General features: G+C 44.3%; 1 protein-coding gene across 2 annotated transcripts in view; it reads left to right on the top strand.

The window, feature by feature from the left end:
* LOC110499110 (ETS translocation variant 4) overlaps positions 1-22,580 on the top strand; it is a 41,388-nt gene extending 18,808 nt beyond the window's left edge. For both annotated transcript variants that reach the window (XM_036955959.1, XM_021576022.2), the window contains 8 exons: positions 5,634-5,763; positions 7,653-7,853; positions 10,217-10,599; positions 12,921-12,995; positions 13,883-13,930; positions 15,923-16,095; positions 21,070-21,171; positions 21,427-22,580. In XM_036955959.1, coding sequence (XP_036811854.1) covers positions 5,634-5,763; positions 7,653-7,853; positions 10,217-10,599; positions 12,921-12,995; positions 13,883-13,930; positions 15,923-16,095; positions 21,070-21,171; positions 21,427-21,654 — 1,340 coding nt within the window. In that variant the 3' untranslated portion in view covers positions 21,655-22,580. The remainder of the gene's footprint in view (positions 1-5,633; positions 5,764-7,652; positions 7,854-10,216; positions 10,600-12,920; positions 12,996-13,882; positions 13,931-15,922; positions 16,096-21,069; positions 21,172-21,426) is intronic.
* The last annotated feature ends 1,016 nt before the right edge of the window (positions 22,581-23,596 follow it).

Raw genomic sequence — 23,596 nt, 5'->3', positions numbered from 1 at the left:
TTAAATTTCACCTAAATGTTTACAGTGAGTGAAATTGAGTGCCATTATTCTGTACTTGATAGGGTTGAAAGTTACAGCAGTGGCAACAAGCCCAGTTGAAAGTAAGAATCACCTCAACAAAAAAGGTGCAAGAATTAGGTGTAGGTGAAGCAGCATATGTTGATATATTTTGACATTTGCCATCATAACATATACAACTATTGTTGAGCCAGTCCACAAAGTCAGAGAGAAGAATGCTATATAGCATATCTCAGAAATCCATTTAGTTCCTTTCAAAACCTTTAGAGCCATTGTGATATTATAATCCTTGTTGTTTTTATTGATCTGTCATCGTTGGGATCAATTGGCCAGTGGGGGACCAGGTCTCTCTCTCTCTCTGGCTTTTTAGAAAGAGTCATGCACTAATGCAAGAAATGACATATCATTAACATTCAAGGAATGTTGACAGTTGAAATACACCTCCATTCATTCTCATGGCTTACCTATGGCAGTAGTTTGCAATACTATTCACCCTATATGACATTGCCCCCCTCCCCCACCTCGCGGGCCAAACATTTTAGTGCCCCCCCCTCTTGACGGTGAAAATACAAACGTTTTAAAAGTAATTTCCTGCAATTCTACACATTTTACCATGACTTATACCATGTAAATTATATTTAGGTGAGAGGGACTAACCAAATCAATAGTGGCTCCCTAGAGGTCAGGGCCCCTGGGCATGTGACCAGTCGGTATTCAGCCATGATTACAGCAAGTTTAGATAGCTGGCTAGACTAATTTACCAATCTAAAAATTGTTAGCTAAAATGGCTAATTGAGTGACTTCCAGTGACTGGCATTGCTGACTGCTGGTGCACAACCAAATGTCGAACTTGTGTATTCTACTATTCTAACTCTCAACAGTAAGTTGAGTTTTGGGGGGGGGGGGGGGGGGCCTAGCCGCCTGGGGACCTAAGTGACCGCTTATGTCGCTTGTGCCTGGAATCGGCCCTGAACCAGAATGTTAAGTCACTGGGAAGCTCACTGGCTGGCTGGCGGGTACAGAAGCTGTCACGGCCTGCAGACTTCCAGAGACTTCCCATCCTAGAGATAAACACCCCAATGTAAAGTTCTCCAGATCCTCTCTCACTTCAGGTTTAAATTCCCCTAGAGGAGAACCTTTAATGGTAGGAAATGCTCTGTATAAAATAAACTGAGAAGTTTACAGGGGAGGGGATTTTCCTACCTGGCATTCAACCCTGGCTGCCACTTGTTTGATCATTGCCATTAGCTACCAAGCTATGATTGGAATCCTGAACAAACTGAAGATCACAAGAGGATAGTGAGACGAGATAGATACCCTATTTATATCATTCTTTCTTGATACTTTACGTTTTCAACTTGAAGTCTCTTGATGATGCAACATTCGGAATTCCTCTTTGCGTTACACAATGTAGTAGCATGGCTATGACAAGGTATTTCTTTAGCACTTCCTGTCTTAAGCCTCAGAGTTATGTCCCATTTCAGACGAGCTTCAGGCGGCTCCTCAGTCCTGAGGAGTTCCTACTAGTACCCCCATGTGTTCCAGCTGAGCACCCTTTTGTGAGGGCGGGGAGGGGGTGTGGCGGAGTGTTGAAGGGGTTGGAGGTCTCCGGTCCTGACATTTTGTTTGTGGTGGGTGTTGACTGAATAGTGCCCCCCTTCCATAATAATCCTGCCACTTCCTGAAGCACTCAACCATGACCATCACCTTTCACCCTGCATCCTCCCCCAAGGCTTCCCTATTTACTTATGTAAAGTCCTCCTGCTCCTCCCTCCACCCCCCACCCCAACCTACAGGGGTAGTCAGAATGAGAGTGAATGGTGAGACACGAAGAGAAAGCATAAATCGAAAGATTGGAAGAAAAAAAACAAATCAGAAAGAGGAGGAAACACAAGATGAAAAAACGTTCAACTTTCACCACAAGTAGAACGCTTTCCACATGCCCTGTAGTCCGACTCTGTTTATTTTGTGGGTAGAATAAGACAAGCCCCCTACCGAATGATGTTGAGATGTTAGGATGTGTTCACATAATACGCCCCGCCCCCCCAACACCCATTCCAAATATTAAGAGAGGACACACGCATCCCCTCTCTGCTTTAACACTGGGTACCTTATGTGTACAGTATCTGTCCAGAAAGATCTGAACACTTCTCTAGGCCATTATACAGTACATTATGTTTAAGTTCACCACACCCCCTTAGAAAAAAACTCCTTGAAGTAAAATATGAGGATCTTGGAGAAAAAGTGATGCAACTACTAACAGGGCTGTAGAGAGAGAAACCGGAGCCTGTAAACTGGGGTCAAATGTCCCAAAATGAAACCAACAGGGAAGGGCAATGCTGTCCAAACTGTTTATATGACTGCCACTACTTTATAAACTTTGGCGGCAAATTTGATATACTTTTAACTGGATTAACCTCAATAATGTACGTTCTTTCCAAGATTTGTAAAACCGTCATTTGTTAAACCGTTTTGAAACCGCACATTTTAGGAATCAACCTTTTTCTATTTCAAATAAATCCTAATTTTTCTGTCGTGTCATTCATTTAAGATACTCTTTGGAGAGGTCGAGTTTAAAAAGTTTTCTGAAAATGGGCAGGGACTCTGCTGTCCTAGCTTCAGGGGGAAGCTGGTGCCACCATTGCGGTGCCAGGCCAGAGAAGATATCAAACACAACTGAAACAATTCATATGCTCAAATTTTGGGATATTTCTAGAAGCATCAAGGGATGGAGACTAATCCAATGTCTCCCATCCTTTGATCCTGGGCTTGATAAATCATTTGATTCATTAGGGCTTCGTTAACGGGGAAGTCAGCCAACTTCTTCTAATTGAGGAAGCGTGCCAGACAACAACAGCAGCAATCACACACACTCACAGCCATCCCGTGCTCATTTACAAGAGTAATTAATATTGTAGATCCTGACAGACAAATCTCCACCACTTCATTCACAAACAGTGACCCATGCTCTTGGCTCAATGCTGTTCAGAGGAGTATGCAGGTTCTGAAATTAAACATGTTCTGAGGCTGTCCTCAGAAGCGGGGCCACATCAAAAGGCAATATGTCTGCCAATCACATTAGCTGCTCCACTTGGGCTGCATTGTGGCTGGACTTGTTTACAGTACACACTACACACCATGGATTGTTTGCCATTCATAAGTGTGGCACAAAGTGAGAGGGTCAACATGTGAGACAAACACATCCCACACTCTCATAGACGTATTCGAAAGTCAGTCAGTCATGTGCCACCCTGGGTATTAAGAGAAGTGAAGAGAGCAGAGGGATTTGGAGTGCTGCAATCTTAATGTGTCTGTGTGGGAAATCTGGGTAAATACTTTCTAATCCTTTCTGATCGCACTCTAAAGCCAACACTTCCTCACCTGCCTGGGTTTGTCAAGGAGGGGAGACTAAAATAATAGGATTCCCTCTGTTCTACAAGCTGTCTGTCTGCCGGTCTTTCTGTCTGTCTGCCTGCCTGTCTTTTTGTCTTTCTTTCTGTCTGTCTGCCTGCCTGTCTTTTTGTCTTTCTTTCTGTCTGTCTGTCTGCCTGCCTGCCTGTCTTTTTGTCTTTCTGTCTGCCTGCCTGTCTTTTTGTCTTTCTTTCTGTCTGTCTGCCTGTCTTTTTGTCTTTCTGTCTGTCTGCCTGCCTGTCTTTTTGTCTGTCTGCCTGCCTGCCTGTCTTTTTGTCTTTCTTTCTGTCTGTCTGCCTGTCTTTTTGTCTTTCTGTCTGTCTGCCTGCCTGTCTTTTTGTCTGTCTGCCTGCCTGCCTGTCTTTTTGTCTTTTTGTCTTTCTTTCTGTCTGTCTGCCTGTCTTTTTGTCTTTCTGTCTGTCTGCCTGCCTGTCTTTTTGTCTGTCTGCCTGCCTGCCTGTCTTTTTGTCTTTCTTTCTGTCTGTCTTTTTGTCTTTCTTTTTGTCTGTCTGCCTGGCTGTCTTTTTGTCTTTCTTTCTGTCTGTCTGCCTGTCTTTTTGTCTTTCTTTCTGTCTGTCTGTCAGTCTTTTTGTCTTTCTTTCTGTCTGTCTGTCTGCCTGCCTGTCTTTTTGTCTTTCTTTCTGTCTGTCTGTCTGCCTGTCTTTTTGTCTTTCTGTCTGTCTGCCTGCCTGTCTTTTTGTCTTTCTTTCTGTCTGTCTGCCTGTCTTTTTGTCTTTCTTTCTGTCTGCCTGCCTGTCTTTTTGTCTTTCTGTCTGTCTGTCTGCCTGTCTGCCTGCCTGTCTTTTTGTCTTTCTTTCTGTCTGTCTGCCTGCCTGTCTTTCTTTCTGTCTGCCTGCCTGTCTTTCTTTCTGTCTGTCTGCCAGCCAGTCTTTTTGTCTTTCTTTCTGTCTGTCTGCCTGCCTGTCTTTTTGTCTTTCTTTCTGTCTGTCTGCCTGCCTGCCTGCCTTTCTGTGTGTCGCTTTCTCTCTTTCTCAGTCTCTTTCATTCTGTCTACATTTCTCCCCGATTGTCTCTTTCTTTTGGCCTCTCTCCATTCCTCTCTAGCCTTCTATTCTACTGTGTTGCTCTCTTTGAATAGCTGTAGAAGTTCCTTTCGCAGCCTTTTACAGTCAGTCGCCGCATTTTTTCTCCTCCCTTTTTGTGAATGGGATACAGACAGTACGTAATTACCTGGTCTCGGGTTTCAGCGGGGCCTGTTCTGTCAGCACCACACCCACTGCAGTCACACACAGTGCACACACACACACACACACACACACACACACACACACACACACACACACACACACACACACACACACACACACACACACACACACACACACACACACACACACACACACACACACACACACACAGGCCTCACCAGCTGGAAGTGCACAGCTGCTGCTGTTTACCCTCTCAGGGCCAGAAAAACATCCTGTGCTGTACAGTCGGTGAAAACCTCCCCTCACATAATAAACACATTCTCGGCACAGTTTGAAGCCCCACTTTTGGTGATTTGTGTGGCCTTTTAGACAAAGGTCCTCACCAAGAGAGGAGCTTGAAAGACAGTAGACGTCTTAGGTGGAGTTTGGATTGGACACGGGAAAAAAATATAGACTGTGCAGAAAAGAAGCGTCTAATAAACAGCTCAGAATGTTTGCAAACGAAGAACTAAACCAAGAAAAAACATTTGTATCTAGCCATTTCCCGTTGGAAAAGAAAGTTCTTAACTGAAATACCAAAAAATGATATAACATTGTCTGCCAAGGAAATAAAGAATGTATTATGTCTCAGTCAAACATCATGCTGACCAAAGTGTTACATTGCCTTTTGCTCATCTAAAGACAGTGTCTTGGCCACTGTCGTTGTTTAGGTTTGGCTTGACTTTGTGTTGGTACATAGGATGTTATGGCTGGTGTTGTGTCTGGAGGAGAGGACAAAAAGTGGGCGAGGACACCAACGGCTTCCAAATGAACTGCGGGAATGTGTGTACGCACATGTTATACGTGTGTTTAGATGTGTCTGTCTGCATCCCTTGTTTTCAATTGACTGTCACTTGAGTGTTCTGGCTCGTATTAGAGATTCCTGTGTGGATCAGAAGTATTTGCTTAGCCTTTGAGCTTGACAACACCACAGAGGGGAAAATAAAATTATCCATGTGCGCCAACCTCCTTTTCGGGTCTCTGTTTCTTCTACAGCAGTGGCATTCCACAGCCCGCCAGTGACCATCAAGAAGGAACCACAGAGCCCAGGTTCCGACCCCAGCCAATCCTGTAGCCACAAGCAGACCTTCACCTACCCCAATGGAGAGCAGTGCCCTTACGCCAGGTACCCATGTCAGCACAACGGTGGCAAGAAAAAGTATGTGAACCCTTTGGAATGACCTGGATTTCTGCATAAATTCATCATAAAATTTGATCTGATCTTCATCCAAGTCACAACAACAGACAAACACAGTGTGCATAAACTAATAACACACAAATTATGATATTTTTATTGTCTATTATTGAATACATAATTTAAACATTCACAGTGTAGGTTGGGAAAAGTATGTTAACCCCTGGTTTAATGACTTTTACAAAAGCTAATTGGAGTCAGGAGTCAGCTAACTTGGAGTCCAATCAATGAGACAAGAATGGAGATGTTGGTTAGAGCTGCCCTGCCCTATAAAAAACACTCACAACATTTGAGTTTGGTATTCACAAGAAGCATTGCCTGATGTGAACCATGCTTCGAACAAAAGATAACTCAGAAGACCTAAGATGAAGAATTGTTGACTTGCGTAAAGCTGGAAAGGGTTACAAAAGTATCTCTAAAAGACTTGATGTTCATCAGTCTACGGTAAGACAAATTGTCTATAAATGGAGAAAGTTCAGCGCTGTTGCTACTCTCCCTAGGAGTGGCTTCAAGAGCACAGAGCCGAATTCTCAATGAGGTTTAGTAGAATCCTAGAGTGTCAGCTAAAAGGAGTTACAGACATCTCTGGAACATGCTAACATCTCTGTTGATGAGTCTAAGATACGTAAAACACTAAATACGAATGGTGTTCATAGGAGAACACCACGGAAGAAGCCACTGCTGTCCAAAAAAACTACTGCTGCACGTCTAAAGTTCGCAAAAGAGCACCTGGATGTTCCACAGCGCTACTGGCAACATATTCTGTGGACAGATGAAACTACAGTTGAGTTGTTTGGAAGGAAGGAACACACGACACTATGTGTGGAGAAAAAAAGGCACAGCACACCAACATCAAAACCTTATCCCAACTGTAAAGTATGGTGGAGGGAGTATCATGGTTTAGGGCTGCAGGGCCTGGACAGCTTGCTATCATCGACAGAAAAATGAATTTCTAAATTTATCAAGACATTTTGCAGGAGAATGTAAGGCTCAACAGAAGCTGGGTGATGCAACAGGACACTGCCTCAAAACACAGAAGTAAATCAACAACAGAATGGCTTCAACAGAAGAAAATGTGCCTTCTGGAGTGGCCCAGTCAGAGTCCTAACCGCAACCTGATTTAAAATGCTGTGGCATGACCTCGAGAGCGGTTCACACAAGACATCCTAATAATATTGCTGAACTGAAACAGTTTTGTAAAGATGAATGGTCCAAAATTCCTCCTGATTGTTGTACAGGTCTGATCCGCAACTACAGAAAACGTTTGGTTGAGTTTATTGCTGCCAAAGGTGGGTCAACCAGTTATTAAATCCAAGGGTTCACATACTTTTCCCACCCTGCACTGTAAATGTTTAAATTATGTACTCAATATAGACAAGAAAAATACAATTATGTGTGTGTTATTAGTTTAAGCACACTATGTTTATCTATTGTTGTGACTTAGATGAAGATCAGATCAAATTTGATGACCAATTTATGCAAAAATCCAGGTAATTTCAAAGGGTTCACATGGTTTGTCTTGCCACTGTATAGTACACAGCTAATTATGGCCCGTTTACAAACATTTTAGAGTTAGACGGTCCATAGCAAGTCAATAGTCATCCAATTCCAGTCAATTATCAGGCATAAGTCAGTGCGGCAAAGAGAGTGACCACACGCTATTGACCACAACGCCAGTATCTACAAAACAGCCATCCTCCATAAGCCCAGTTTGGCTTACTGACCTGTATTATTAATGCTAGGGCCTACTACTGATGCCATGGTATTGCTCATAAACCACATTGGGATTCATAAACCATGTTTGTGTGTGTTTTTTCCAGTGCCTACGAGCAGAAGAGGGCTCCAGGACCAAATAAGAGCTCCTGCACCCAAGGGACACCCATGTCCCCCATGCAGCACCATTACTCCCCCAAGCAAGTCGGAGGCGCTGGTGGAAGGCCTGACAACATGGCCTACAACATGAACCACCCTGCTGCCTCCCAGCCACTTCCCAGCCACAACAACTACCCCATGAACACCAGGTATTACCCCCTGTACTGTACGAAATACTTAAACTTGTGCCAAAACAGTGCATGCCTTTGGTGGGTGACAATGTGCTTTGGTGGGTAATAATGTGCTTTTGACGCGGATGCTACGCTACAAGACTGTTTTGCTAGCACAGAATGGAATATGTTCCGGGATTCATCCAATGGCATTGAGGAGAATACCACCTCAGTTATCGGCTTCATCAATAAGTGCAATGACAACGTCGTCCCCACAGTGACCATACGTACATATCCCAACCAGAAGCCATGGATTACAGGCAACATCCGCATCGAGCTAAAGGCAAGAGCAGCCGATTTCAAGGAGCAGGACACTAATCCAGACACTTATAAGAAATCCCGCTACACCCTCAGACAAACCATCAAACAGGCAAAGTGTCAATACAGGATTAAGATTGAATTATACTACACCGGCTCTGACGCTTGTCGGATGTGGCAGTGCTTGAAAACTTTTGCAGACTACAAAGGGAAACGCAGCCACGAGCTGCCAGTGACGCGAGCCTACCAGATGAGTGAAATACCTTTTATGCTCGCTTCAATGCAAGCAACACTAAAGTATGCATGAGAGCACCAGCTGTTCCGGACGACTGTGTGATAAAGCTCTCGGTAGCCGATGTGAGCAATACCTTTAATAAACAGGTCAACATTCACAAAACCGCGGGGCCAGATGGATTACAAAGCATGCATGGACCAACTGGCAAGTGTCTTCACTGCCATTTTCAACCTCTCTCTGACCGAGTCTGTAATACCAACATGTTTCAAGCAGACCACCATAGCCCCTGTGCCCAAGGTAGCGAAGGTAACCTGCCTAAATGATTACCACCCTGAAGCACTCACATCATGGCTCACATCAACAGCATTATCCCAGATACACTAGACCCACTCCAATTCGCATACCTCCCTAACAGATCCACAGATGACGCAATCTCAATCGCAGTCCACACTGGCCTTTCCCACCTGGAAAAAAGGAACACCTATGTGAGAATGCTTTTCATTGACTACAGCTCAGCGTTCAACACAAACCCCTTAGCTTAGTGCCCACAAAACTCATCACTAAGCTAAGGACCCTGGGACTAAACACCTTCCTCTGCAACTGGATTCTGGACTCCCTGACGGGCCACCCCCAGGTGGTAAGTGTAGGCAACACCACATCTGCCACACTAAACCTCAACACTGGTGCCCCTCAGGGGTGTGTGCTTAGTCCCCTGCTGTACTCCCTGTTCACCCACGACTGCGTCGCCAAACACAACTCCAACACTATCATTAAGTTTGCTGACGACACAACAGTGGTAGCCTGATTACCGACAACGATGAGACAGCCTATAGGGAGGATGTCAGAGACCTGGCAGTGTGGTGCCAGGACAACAACCACTCTCAATATGAGCAAGACAAAGGAGCTGATCGTGGACTGCAGGAAAAGGCGGGCCGAACAAGCCCCCATTAACATCGACGGGGTTGTAGGTGGAGCGAGTCGAGAGTTTCAAGTTCCTTGGTGTCCACATCACCAATGAACTATCATGCACCAAACACACCAAGACAGTCGTGAAGAGGGCATGACAACACAGCTCGTGGCTGGGTTTCCCCCTCAGGAGACTGAAAAGTTTTGCCATGGGTCCCCAGATCCTCAAAAAGTTCTACAGCTGTACCATCGAGAGCATCCGGACCGGTTGCATCACCGCCTGGTATGGCAACTGCTCGGCATTTGACCGTAAGGCGCTACAGAGGGTAGTGTGTATGGCCCAGTACATCACTGGGGCTAAGTTTCCTGCCATCCAGGACCTATATCCTAGGCAGTGTCAGAGGAAAGACCAAAAAATGGTCAAAGACTCCAGTCACCGAAGTCATAGACTCTTCTCTCTGCTACATCACGGCAAGCGGTACCAGAGCGCCAAGTCTAGGACCAAAAGGCCTCTTAACAGCTTCTACCCGCAAGCCATAAGACTGCTGAACAATTAATCAAATGGCCACCCAGACTATTTACATTGACCCCTCACCCACCCATTTGTGTTTACACTACTGCTACTCACTGCTTATTACCTATGCATAGTCACTTTACCCCTACCTACATGTACAAATTACTTTGACTAACCTGTACCCCCGCACATTGACTCGGTACCAGTACCCCCTGTATATAGCCTGGTTATTGTTATTTTATTGTGTTACTTTTTATTATTTTTAACTTTAGGTTATTTGGTAAATATTTTCTTAGCTCTTTCTTGAACTACATTGTTGGTTAAGGGCTTGTAAGTAAGCATTTCACGGTGTTGTATATGGCGCATGTGACAAATAAAGTTTCATTTGATACTGATAGTTTTTCATTGCCCTCTCTTCCCTTCTCTCAGTTCCAGGTATCAGGCCCCCTCAGCAGACATGTGCCCCCCAGGGTTCCCCCCCCAAGGGCAGGCCTTCCAGCGAATGCACGCTGCCCCAGCCGGAGGTGGTGGCGGTGGAGGACCAGGTGGAGGTGGTGGTGGCGGGGGTGGCTACCATCGGCAGCACTCAGAACCCTGTCTACCCTACCTGCAGCAGAGCTTCAAGCAGGAGTATCTGGACCCTCTGTATGAGAGGGCAGACCACATGGCAGGACAAGGACACGGGCCTGGGCCAGGGCATGGATCAAGGCACCCACCTCACCAACCCCAAAACTCCCACCCCCATCCTCACAGGTTCCCCCCTGCCCACATGATGGTGAAGCAGGAGCCAACTGACTACACCTATGAGCCTGGTGAGTAATTCAATCATGGTGGGCCCGAGAGCAGAATGACAGAGATACAGTATGAGAATGTTTTGAATGGCAGCAATCCCTTTAGCATAAATAGTCTATCTATATTGAATAGGTAATGGGTTTTTTTTGGAGAGAAGCTAATCTCTAATGGAAGTCACTGAGCATCATTCCTCCCTGACAAATCACAACACACCGAACACTGCAAAACATACCCAAACTAATCCTATGTCACTCAAAAGAACATGTAGGCCTTCTGTAGGACGTAGGATGTATACAACCCAATTACCTACGCATTGAAATGTTATGTACATATTGCTTTGTGGCTTTTGCTCTCGGTCCTACAAAAGTTCCTTTGAGCCAACCTGTGTATGGCTAACCTTAGAACAAAATGTCCAAAAGCAGACACTTCTATATCTACAACAGACTTTTCCCTACCCCCTCCCTACCTCCAAACTCCTCCTTTCAACTCCCTGACACTTTGCAAAAAAGGTCTCGACTCGTCTGTAATTCTGTTTTTTCCCCTCCTCTACACTCCTCCCCACTCCCTCTCGCCGCGCGCTCGTCTCACCGAAAGGAAGGCAGAGGAATTTCATTGAGAAAATGGAGGGCACTGGAAAGACTAGAGTCCCCAGTGGAGCACTCTGGGGTGTTGGGTTGCAACAGCGGCTTTCTTTCTGCAGGCAGATGAACTCATAATGGAAAAATGAGCGTGGCCGCAGTAACCCGAACCTCTCACTGGCTGGGATGTGGAGGGGAGGGGGAAGGAGAGGGTGGGGGTAGCTATGGGCCTTGGCAACAACAAACTGAGAACCATCCCTACCACCACAGCACAGCCCCAAAGCCCTGGCGGTTCCCTTTAAGCAGTGCTAGGATGCAAACACAAGGGCTGGAAATGCAACACGGTGTATAAGCGACATATGTCATGGATGTTGTGCATATAAGTGACAGTCAACTGGGAGCAGAGCTGTCTTTGTTGTGTTTCCCTTGGGTCTTATGGGCACAGTGGACAAACACAGCTACAAAGTGAGCCTCCCAGCGCTGAAACCAGCACACATCTCAATACAATAAGACCGACGATCTAAATTCTTTTGACTTTTTTATGTTTTGATAGAAGCCGGATACTGCTTAGAAAGTTCAACTTGGTGCTTGAAGGAATCTGCCAGAAAAAAAAAGATGTCTGTGGATAAACTGGACTCTGTTGGTAGGAGGAGGAGTTGAGGGGGCTGGTGGGCCTGCCTGAGTGTTGTGCCACAAATAAGAGCTGGCCAGCTATTTTGCCTGTTCAGAAATTCTATCACAAGGACCTAATAGTCCTAACATGACCAAATCAAATCAAAATGATAGATAAGTGCGCCACTAGGCCTTAAGCAGTTATGTGGTTCAGGCTTGCGAATAAAGTCTTTTTTACATTTACATTTCCGTTTCGTAAAATAATGTGTGTCTACTAAAGCTAGCTACACCAACCAGCACACAATTGACACTGGTGCTATCGCCCCAAATCTCCCCATCACTGGCTGGCAGTGATATTATTTACAGTGTGATAGAGTGCTGGCCCGGGAATGAAGAGTCTGATTTCCCCCAGTGACATCTTATCAGAGCCACGGCACTGCAACTGAATTCCCCAGGAGTGAGTCACCAAACTCACCACACTGCTGAGGTGCAGGAGACTAGAGCTTCACCCACTTTTGCCTGCTTTTGCCCTTTGGCCACTCATACAAACAAACACACCGATGCATGCGCATGCACTCACTCACACAGGCACACATACACTATACTGTATATGAGATGAGACCAGGTCGTCACCAACCGGACCACAACCATTAGCAACAAGGAGAAACATCTACCACCCACCCCGGATGAGAGAGGTTTTCAATTTATACAACTTCCGGAAATAGAAATGTGATTAAAAGATTTGATTAGGATTGATAGACATACAAAGATCTCATCCATTTGCGGTGTGGCTGGATGTCAGGGTGTGTCCAGTTACTGACCTGTATTACTAATGCCAGTTGGATGGGCAGAGTGCCGACACCGCAGACTCACCATTCTCTACCACTGTACTACGCTATACTGCTGCTCCCCACTAGGTGCTTACTCATGGCCTAAAAATACTTTCGAGGACAAGTGATATTATGACAAACAACGGTTTTGTCCTTGCAGGGCTAGAGGCGATCAAACCAAAAATATGCACATTAATACTCTCTCTCTCCCTGTGGATATTGGCCTGGTATTTATAGACTGAGGAAGAAAACCCATCTGTACATTGAAAAAGTTAACACTGTATTGAGCAATAGGTGTATGCTTGTGTTTCTGTCCTATAGACGTGCCTGGATGTCCTTCAATGTACCACCACAACGAGGGGTACCCCAACCCCAACCCCCAGCACAACAATGAAGGTAAAGCAAAAACTCTGGTAACTAAGTTATACGAATTATGACTTGTCAGAAGCACGTATAAACCCTTCATAGATACTTCATAGACACGTATGACTAGTGTTATAATGCATTATGACTGCAGCATGTTTTTTGTGTGTTTGTTTTACATTCATGCCTTATTACCAAAAGTCTGTGCCCCCGGTTCATTGCACTGTAGATGGGAGGGGCATACTACATGTACCGAATCTCCCTCTCCCATTTTTTATTTATTTAAATGAGGCCTTGCTACTGGCTGTATTATTGCGGTCATAGGCTAACCGGCCCAGTGTCCGTATTTCCATTGGCTAACCGGAGGTGTCGCTATGTTTCCATTGGCAGAGGCTCTGGCCCCTTTTCCTGCCTCAAGGATCTCTGGATAAACATTTCTACTGGAAAAAGCCTGTGTATTCTTCCTTGAGAAAAGAAAAACACTCCTCCTCTTCACTCCCTTTGTTTGTCACACCATTCTAGTTATTGTCCAGGATCATTTCTTAAACAAGTGAGAACTCAGGAGCTGCCCTTGAACAGCCATTCCCAAGACAGACTGTATTACTAAGGATCATCAGAGTATTAAACACTTCAAATGAAATATGAAAACAAAAGGAAGAAGGAAGATGGGGTCCTTTTGAGATATTTACAGGAAGGAATCCTCCCCTTCTCACTAAGTACTCTACTCATTTGTGTTGAAGTGGATGAGCACATCCAATAAAGAGTGTTCTCTTCTCAACCACTTCAACATGTGTCATGGGCGAATTCACCGTTTTCATACTCATTCATTTTGCCACAATGTGATTCAAGATTTGGCATACAAGTTAAAGCCACACAGGACAACTTGAGGAACTAATTATAACACCTGTCTTGTTTTACAGGCTATCTCTTTGAAAACGACTCCTGCGTCGTTCCGGAGAAATTCGAAGGTGAGCCTTACAACCTGCTATCGACCGTCCAGGAGTCAGCTCAAGACACAGAGCCTAAAACTTGCACACTCCAATCCACTTCAATAGGTGTCACTGAGATCAGATAATGGTTATGGGTGATGGCACTGAGGGTGTCCACTGTCCGTTCTCCATAACAGAATCCATTCAATCACATCACGTGTCTCTCCGTTTGGTATCAGCACACTATAAGTGCCAATCGTATCAGATAGAGTGTCGCTGACTGAACAATAAGCTTTAGAGTTGGTTTTTTTGCGTGACAGGCTCTTGGTTGGAGCTGAGTTAGCGGGTTTTGTTTCCCCGTGTGTGAGGTAGGGACCAGGCTCCTGTGTCATGGAGAGCAAGGTGACAGTCGGTTTCCCATTGTGCGCTGGGGGTGATTGGCGTGAGGGGAGAGCTTGAGGGTTGAACCGGCAAAACACACTGCGTTAGAGTACCATTTACTTACAGCGGCTTGCCCCAAGTTCCCACACATACGGTGCTTATCCACACCAGACCATACGGTGCTTATCCCACACATACGGGACTTACCCCCACACCAGTGGGTCACCACTGTTTTATGTTAATGGTGCCTCTAGTGTTACTGCGTTTCCATCAGGCGTGTGACACTTTTTATTTTGTTTATTTAACCAGGAAAGTCAGTAAAGAACAAATTCTTATTTACAATGATGGCCTACCAAAAGGCCTCCTGTGGGGATGGGGGGGCTGGGATTAAAAATAAAAATATATACAATATAAATATAAGACAAAACAACACTACATAAAGAGAGACCTAAGACAACAACACAGCAAGGCAGCAACACAAAACAACACAGCATGGTAGCAGCACAAAACATGCAGCAAAAATTATTGGGAACAGTCAACAGCAGAGATGTCAATAAGGTAGAGACAACAATACATCACACAAAGCAGCCACAACTGTCAGTAAGAGTGTGGAGTTTGGAGTGTGACTGGTGTCTTTTATACTGATTTATACTGATAACAAGTTCAAACAGGTGCCATTAATACAGGTAACGAGTGTAGGACAGAGGAGCCTCTTCAAGAAGAAGTTACAGGTCTGTGAGAGCCAGAAATCTTGCTTGTTTGTAGGTGACCAAATACTTATTTTCCACCATAATTTGCAAATACATTCATAAAAAAATCATACAATGTGATTTTCTGGATTTTTTTTCTCATTTTGTCTGTCATAGTTGAAGTGTACCTATGATGAAAATTACAGGCCTCTTCTCATCTTTTTAAGTGGGAGAACTTGCACAATTGGTGGCTGACTAAATACTTTTTTGCCCCACTGTATGTGGAGGATGAGGGCTGCAGTAGATATCTCAGATAGGGGGGAGTGAGGCCTAAGAGGGTTTTATAAATAAGCATCAACCAGTGGGTCTTGCAATGGGTATACAGAGATGACCAGTTCACAGAGGAGTATAGAGTGCAGTGATGTGTCCTATAAGGAGCATTGGTGGCAAACTAAAGACTCGCGGCGAGCAGAAGCAACAACCTCCGCATCATTCAAGACTGTTGCTTTGTGAGAAGGTGTTAAATAAAGTTCACAGTTAGCCGCTGCTATGTAAATGAAAGCTGAAAAGTACCCAGGGCCTTCCCTTAAAGCAGATCCGCCGGAGCCGTGACCCAGTGAGTCACGGGTACCGGCCCGCATAGATGGAAACCCCCAAAAAATAGGATCATTTGGGGTAAAACCTCAGTTGAAATGCACCATCACCCTGACTCTCAAGATAATCAACTCTCCCTCACATGGTTGCAGTTACTACAGTGTCTTAAGCATGTCAAGACAGCCATTGATTGGACTCAACCCAAAATGACAGTCTTATCCATATCCTATTAGTAATGGTAAACAAGCTTTGCCCACATTACCATGCTTGTTAATAGCGGTCTTATGTCAATGGTAGCTGCCTATTTCCTTAAACCAGCCTGAGCCTACAGCCTAGTCCAACCTCCGGTGTCCCTATTCCTCTCCAGGTGAGGTGAAGCAGGAGGGGGGAAGCGTGTTCCGTGATGGGGCCCCCTACCAGCGCCGGGGATCCCTGCAGCTCTGGCAGTTCCTGGTGGCCCTGCTGGATGACCCGGGAAACGCCCACTTCATCGCCTGGACCGGCCGCGGCATGGAGTTCAAACTCATCGAGCCTGAGGAGGTAAGGTCCAATCTACTAGTCGAGATCTAGAGTAACTAGAACGACAGTAATGACATCTCTAGCGGAACTATATCTACTGTAAAACAAATTGTATCACGTCCTCTTTGGAAATAATTGTTAGAAGTAGGCTTAACCGTTAGAACAAGGCTAAGTTCGCTTGTTTGGGAGGTCAGAGACAGACATAAGAGGTATTTCATGCCTTGTAATGGCATCTCCCAATTTGGGATATTTTCTCTTTGTTAAGAAACATTATAGGCTTGACCATTAGAAGTAGTTCCCCCTGCTATGTGTTGCAGGGTCAGACGTAAGAGGTACGTAAAGGGGCAATCTGCAGTTGCTACATTCCTTTCTGGGCTTATAAATGAATAATTATGGACCCAGTCTTGAATCATTTCACTTAGAAACGCCTAATGAACTTAGTTCAACTGTCATACCACATCAGAACCCAAAATACAAGCTCGTTTTACTCCAATGTTTGTAAACAAAGTAATTGTAAAAAAAAAAAAGTTAAAACACTACCCACATGAATTTTTTTTTATCGTATGCTATGTTTAAATACTATAGTATTCATTGTAGTGTTTTTACAGAATTTACTGTAGTATTTACAGTTTACTAGAATATATACTGAACAAAAAAATACACACAACATGCAACAGCTTCAATTGTTTTACTGAGTTACAGCTCATAAAGAAATCAGTCAATTGAAATAAACAAATTAGGTCCTAAACTATGGATTTCACGTGACTGGGCAAGGGTGCAGCCATGGGTGGGCCTGGGAGGACATAGGCCCACTCACCACTCACTTGGGAGCCAGGCCCAACCAATCAGAATGAGTTATTCCCCAGAATGAATTATTACAGACAGAAATACTCCTTGGTTTCATCAGCTGTATGGGTGGCTAGTCTCAGACGATCTCGCAGGTGAAGAAGCCGGATGTGGAGGTCCAGGGCTGGCTTGGTTACATGTGGTCTGCAGTTGTGAGGCCAGTTGGACGTACTGCCAAATTCTCTAAAACGGCTTATAGTAGAGAAATGAACATTAAATTCCTTTTGGTGTCCCCAGCACAAGGTGCACCCATGTAATGATTAAGCTGTTTAATCAGCTTCTTGATATGCCACACCTGTCAGGTGGATGGATTGTCTTGGCAAAGGAGAAATGCTCACTAACAGGGACGTAAAGAAATGTGTGCACAAAATTTGAGAGAAATTAGCTTTTTGAGCATATGGAAAATTATTTTATTTCAGATCAAGAAACATGGGACCAACACTGCATTTGCATTTATATTTCTGTTCAGTATAAATACTGTAGTAAGAAAAAAACTGTAGTACAGCGCCTTCCGAAGGTATTCATATCACTTGACTTATTCCACAGTTTTGTTACAGCCTGAATTCAAAATGGATTAAAAAAAATCTCACCCATCTACGCACAATACCCCATAATGACAAAGTGAAAACATGTTTTTAGAAATGTTAGCACATTTTCTCAAGCTCTGTTACATTAGATGGGGAGCGGTGGTGAAAAGCAATCTTCAAGTCTTTCCACAGATTTCCAATGTGATTCAAGTCTGGGCCACTATAGGACTTTCACATTCTTGTCCTGAAACCATTCCAGATTTGCTGGATGTATGCATGGGGTCATTGTCCTGTTGGAAAGTAAATCTTTGCCCCAGTCTAAGGTCATTTGCACTCTGAAGAAGGTTCTCATCCAGGGTTGACCTGTATTTGGCTCCATTCATTGTTCCCTCTATCCTTACCAGTCTCCCAGTCCTTGCAGTCGAAAAGCATCCCCATAGCATGATGCTGCAACCACCATGCTTCATGGTAGGGATGGTGTTAGGTGGGCGCTTTGCATTCAGACCACAATCTTTTCGCTTATGCTCTCAGTCTTTCACGTGCCTTTTTGCAAACTCCAGGCGTGCTCAAGTACCTTTTTCGCAGGACTGGCATCCATCTGGCCGCTCTCCCATGAAGCCCAGATTGGTGAAGTGCTTTAGAGACTGTTTTCCTTCTGGCAAGTTCTCCCATCTCGGGCCTCCCGGGTGGCGCAGTGGTTAAGGGCGCTGTACTGCAGCGCCAGCTGTGCCATCAGAGTCCCTGGGTTCGCGCCCAGGCTCTGTCGTGACCGGGAGGTCCGTGGGGCGATGCACAATTGGCTCCTGTGGCGGGCCGGGCGCAGTGCGCGCTAACCAAGGTGCACGGTGTAGCCTCCGACACATTGGTGCGGCTGGCTTCCGGGTTGGATGCGCGCTGTGCGCGCTGTGTTAAGAAGCAGTGCGGCTGGTTGGGTTGTGTATCGGAGGACGCATGACTTTCAACCTTCGTCTCTCCCGAGCCCGTACGGGAGTTGTAGAAATGAGACAAGATAGTAGCTACTACAACAATTGGATACCACGAAATTGGGGAGAAAAAAGGGGTAAAAATTAAAAACAAACAAAAAAAAAGTTCTCCCATCTCAGCCAATTCATTTTGTACGAAGGACCAAGGATATACAGTGTGCCTCCTCACAATTCTCTCTCGGAGAGCTACGGACAGTTCCTTGGACTTCATGGTATAGGTTCTGCTCTGCCATGCACTGTCAACTATGGGACCTCATATGTGTGTTTCTTTCTAAATCATTTCACAATTTAATTGGCCTCAGGTGAACTCCAATCAAGTTGTAGTGACATCTCAAGGATGATCAAATGAATTATGAGCATTAGAGCAAATGGGTATGAATATTTATATTTCTGTATTTCATTTTTAATAAATGAGCAAAAATGTATAAAAACATGTTCTCTATCATTATGGGGTAAGGTGTGTAATGGGGATTATGGGGATTCAGGCTGTAACACCAAAAATGTGGAATAGGTCAAGGGGTATGAATACTTTCTGAAGGCACTGTATATACTATAGTGTATTATAGTATAGTATGGACTGTAGTACTTGTTGTAGAGTTTTTGCTGACATTACTGTAGTATTTACTATAGTGTTTTTGTTTTATTATCTTTGACATAGCGAAGAAAACCTACTGGACAAAATACTTGAAAGAGCAAATTTTCCCAATCTGTAGCTGGGTAAAACTTAGGTCTAAACGGACAGTTCAGAGCTCCTGCTCTTTTGATAACCTGTAGGGAACACAATATATGGTCTATAATTGGCTTTTAGGTTTCTCACTTATGGGTGGCACAAATTTGGATATGGGGAGGGGAATGGGCAGGGTATATGCAAATTAAATACTGTAGTGTTTCTGCAAACATTACGGTAGTGTTTGTGGTAAGTAGTATACTGTAGTATTTACTATAGTATTCTACAATATACTACAACATTCTCTAGTAAGTACTACACATGTTATAGGTATACTAGTGTTTAGTATAGTATTCTACAGTTTACTACATAATTCTATAGTAAGTACTGTTGTATTCTATAGTAAACTGCAGTATTTTTTATGTGGGTATATAGCCTCAAAACATGGCTAACACTATCATTTTGATGGACGGTCATGGACGGTAAGTCCATAGCTCTGTTGATGAATTTGAGAGTGGTTGGATTTCTCCAACCCCAACTTTTTACCGAAGCAGGGGAGAGGAGTACACTTTATGGTTTCAAGCACTGATTGCCCCTTTAACACTGATTGAGCTTTCTCTAGAAAAAGGTTTCAATGTTTGAGATTGCTCCCCCCTCCACCCTTCTAAGCCATCTCTGGGGCCGTGCACTGATCTAAACTGCCAGTTGCCCATTAACCTCCATGCATTATTTACCACACCTAATAACAGGAGATACACACACAAAATGGAAGATGAGCTCCATCACCTCATATTCACTACACATCACCTATAAGTAAATGGACTGGTTGAGAGATGCTTTTGAAGTTGAGCTGTTGACTTGAAGTTTACTCAAACAGATAACTGAATTTACAAGACATTTAGAAAACATTCTGATACAATGATACTTCCATTATCTGGCTACTGTACATAAATAATTCATACTACAAGAGCAGCTAAGGTTGAGTGTCCACTCAGGATCCGAGAGAGTAGTCTGCTCAGGGAAATCAGCATTCCCTAAACCCCTAAGTCAGGAGTCGACTACGCCTTCTCAACGTGTCCTCTATCCACACTCAAGTCTTCCTATAGTGACCAGGCTGTTTGTCATCAACACACATCTCAGACGGCGCGGTTCCATTCTGTTCTCGTTTGGAGATGTGAGACATTTCGTAGGTATTGGAATTAGCAGGCTGTCAGTGGGGAGTTCAACTTGAGGTTGAGACAATATTTCACGATGCTGCCTCTATGACAACCTGGCACCAGGGTCATTTCACTGTGCACATTGTGGGACTCTGGTTGCATTAAAGTGGTGATGGGTTATATAAAAAGGAAGTGAATCCACATGTGGGGGCTTTTGATATGATGAGCCAGTTAACTCAGAGAGAAAGAGCCTCAAAACTGGTCACCGAGGATCCCCTAGTGGTGGCTTTGGAGATTTGCAGGCAGAAGGAAGAAAAATGGTGTTGTTCCCTACAGGGCAAATTATTTGGAATTCATTCATATTGGCCCCAGCAGCTTTCCCCCTAGGATTTGTTTCTTCAGTGGTGGCCGGGGAGGCTAAGATTACTACTAGCGTTAGCGCAGTTATATGCTAGCTATTCCATTGCGCAACGACATGCTAGCTGTTCCCATAGACTTCCAGTCATTGAGCCTATACGACTATCCATTTGAAAGTGCGTCTCCGCAAAAATACATATATAGCCCCAAAAGAATTTGGGCAGAGGGGGCAACAATTAAGCCGCGGTGTGCCACCCCTGCTAAATGAATATAGAATATATACACAGGTCCTCAATCCATAAAATAATATAATAGGAGTGTCCTTTGGCAGATGTTAAAAACTTTGTCTCCTTTAATGTGTGTTCATTCACCCGTGAAGAGCAGAGGGCCTGGAGCTGAACAGTCCCAGATGTAACCACCTCTTGCTCTCTTCCCTCCCTCGTTCCCTCTCTCCTCAGGTGGCCAGGCTCTGGGGCATGCAGAAGAACCGTCCAGCCATGAACTATGACAAGCTCAGTCGCTCCCTGCGTTATTACTACGAGAAGGGCATTATGCAAAAGGTTCAAACTAAAGGCATTTATAAACCTAGCTGTACAATATGCTTTATTCAGTAGATCAAATGTGTCTCAGAGCGATGGGTCTGCCGATCATATGGTTGGCTCTTCCATTTCGTTTAGAAGCAATATTTTACATTAAATGGCTAATGTGTATATCGGATTTATTTGATTCGATTTTTTACACACACTTGCATTAGTATAACAACACCGACTAATGAACATACCTAACAAAGGAATTCCTTTCCTTCGTATTGGCAGGTGGCAGGGGAGCGCTATGTTTACAAGTTTGTGTGCGAGCCCGAGGCTCTCATCTCCCTGGCCTTCCCCGACAACCAGCGGCCCAGCCTGAAGGCAGAGTTTGAGCGCTACGTCAACGAGGAGGACACTGTGCCCCTGTCCCACATGGACGAGGGGGCCTCCTACCCCAGTGAACAAGCCCCACCAAACATGGGCGCCCAGCCCTACTCCAAAGGTTACATGTACTAATGCCACCACCCCACCCGCTATCCTCTCTGTCGGGGGTTGGCAACAGCCGGCCCGTGGGCCGAAACCGAGCGACAAGTGTTTTTTCGGGGGGCGGGGCCTCCAAAAAATGTTTGGTTTTCGTTTTGTCGAAGACTAACATCACCTGGAATTCAGCCCAAAATGTGTTTAATTTAGGACATTTGTTCCCAAGTATTCCCACAAATAAAAAGAGGTGATAATGTCTCAATGTAATCAAGGTATGAAAGTTGTTTTTTTCAAATACAATCTCTTTTTTGGGCTTAGTTGTGGTCAATTTGCAGCGTACAAATGATTATGTTCCGGGGACCCCCGACCATCCGCTCCGGGAAAAAAATAGTCCCGCGTCTGAATCTAATCTAGTTGCCTACCCCGGCCCCGGCCCCTATTGCACATGTCCACCCCATTCACTTGTATATAAAAAGGCTATGGTGTTTCTTTGAGTTTTTAACAGCTGCATTCCTCTCACTTCTGAGGCCTATTTAATCCATACACATGACTGTGGTTAAAGAGATTGCTTAATAAAGACACAATATTACTACTACTCTGTGCAAAGACATATATTCTTTCTCTGATAACATTGTGACAGATTTGGAATGGCTACACAGAGGGAGAATGGGTGTTATTTCAACACATGGAGTAATTTACAGTATGATCATGAAAATCAGTTAATCTAACTTCCGTCTATGGCAGACTCTCAATTGCATACTCCTCGAGTCCTCTCTCCTCTGGCTTTCTCATCCAATGGGTTTTGAGGGGAGTACGCGAGGAGTATGCAATTGAGATTCTCCCAAAGTCGTTGACAAAAGAGCACATGCATTTCCGACCTCACATGCTAACATTATCAGTGGTCACACCTTATGTGAATTGGAAACGTGATTACTACGAAGGTTGTTATAGGTCAGACTGTTCCACTCCTAATACAGTGCATTCGTAAAGTATTCAGACCCCTTCCCCTTTGTTACATTACAGCCTTAATCTAAAATTACTTAAATCAATGTTTTCCTCATTAATCTACACACAATACCCCATAATGACAAAGCGAAAACATGTTTGCAAATGTATTCAAAGAAATTTTTAAAGACACACTACTGGTCAAAAGTTTTAGAACACCTACTCATTCAAGGGTTTTTCTTTATTTTTACTATTTTCTACATTGTAGAATAATAGCAAAGACATGAAATGAAATAACATATGGAATCATGTAGTAAACAAAAAAAGTGTTAAACAAATCAAATAGCCATCCTTTGCCTTGACAGCATTGCACTCTTGACATTCTCTCAACCAGCTTCATGAGGTACTCACCTGGAATGCATTTTAATAAACATGTGTGCCTTCTTAAACGTTAATTTGTGGAATTTCATTCCTTCTTAATGCCTTTGAGCCAATCAGTTGTGTTGTGACAAGGTAGGGGTGGTATACAGAAGATGGCTATTTGATAAAAGACCAAGTCCATATTATGGCAAGAACAGCTCAAATAAGCAAAGAGAAACGACAGTCCATCCTTCCTTTAAGTCATGAAGGTCAGTCAATATGGAAAATGTGAAAGTTTCTTCGAGTGCAGTCGCAGAAACCATCAAGCACTATGATGAAACTGGCACACATGAGGACCACCACAGGAATGGAAGACCCATAATTACCTCTGTTCATTAGAGCTACCAGCCTCAGAAATTGCAGCCCAAATAAATGCTTCACAGAGTTCAAGTAACAGACACATCTCAACATCAACTTTTCAGAGGAGACTGTGAATCAGGCCTTTGCAGTCGAATTGCTGAAAAGAAACCACTACTAAAAGGACACCAAAAAGAAGAGACTTGCTTGGGCCAAGAAACACAGGCAATGGACATTAGACCGGTGGAAATGTGACCTTTGGTTCGGAGTCCAAATTGGAGAATTTTGGTTCCAACCGCCGTGTCTTTGTGAGATG

This window comes from Oncorhynchus mykiss, chromosome 20 (genome assembly GCF_013265735.2).
Source record: "Oncorhynchus mykiss isolate Arlee chromosome 20, USDA_OmykA_1.1, whole genome shotgun sequence".
NCBI lineage: Eukaryota > Metazoa > Chordata > Actinopteri > Salmoniformes > Salmonidae > Oncorhynchus > Oncorhynchus mykiss.
Note: the sequence above shows the minus strand (reverse complement) of the source record. Positions and strands in the feature narration are given on the sequence as shown.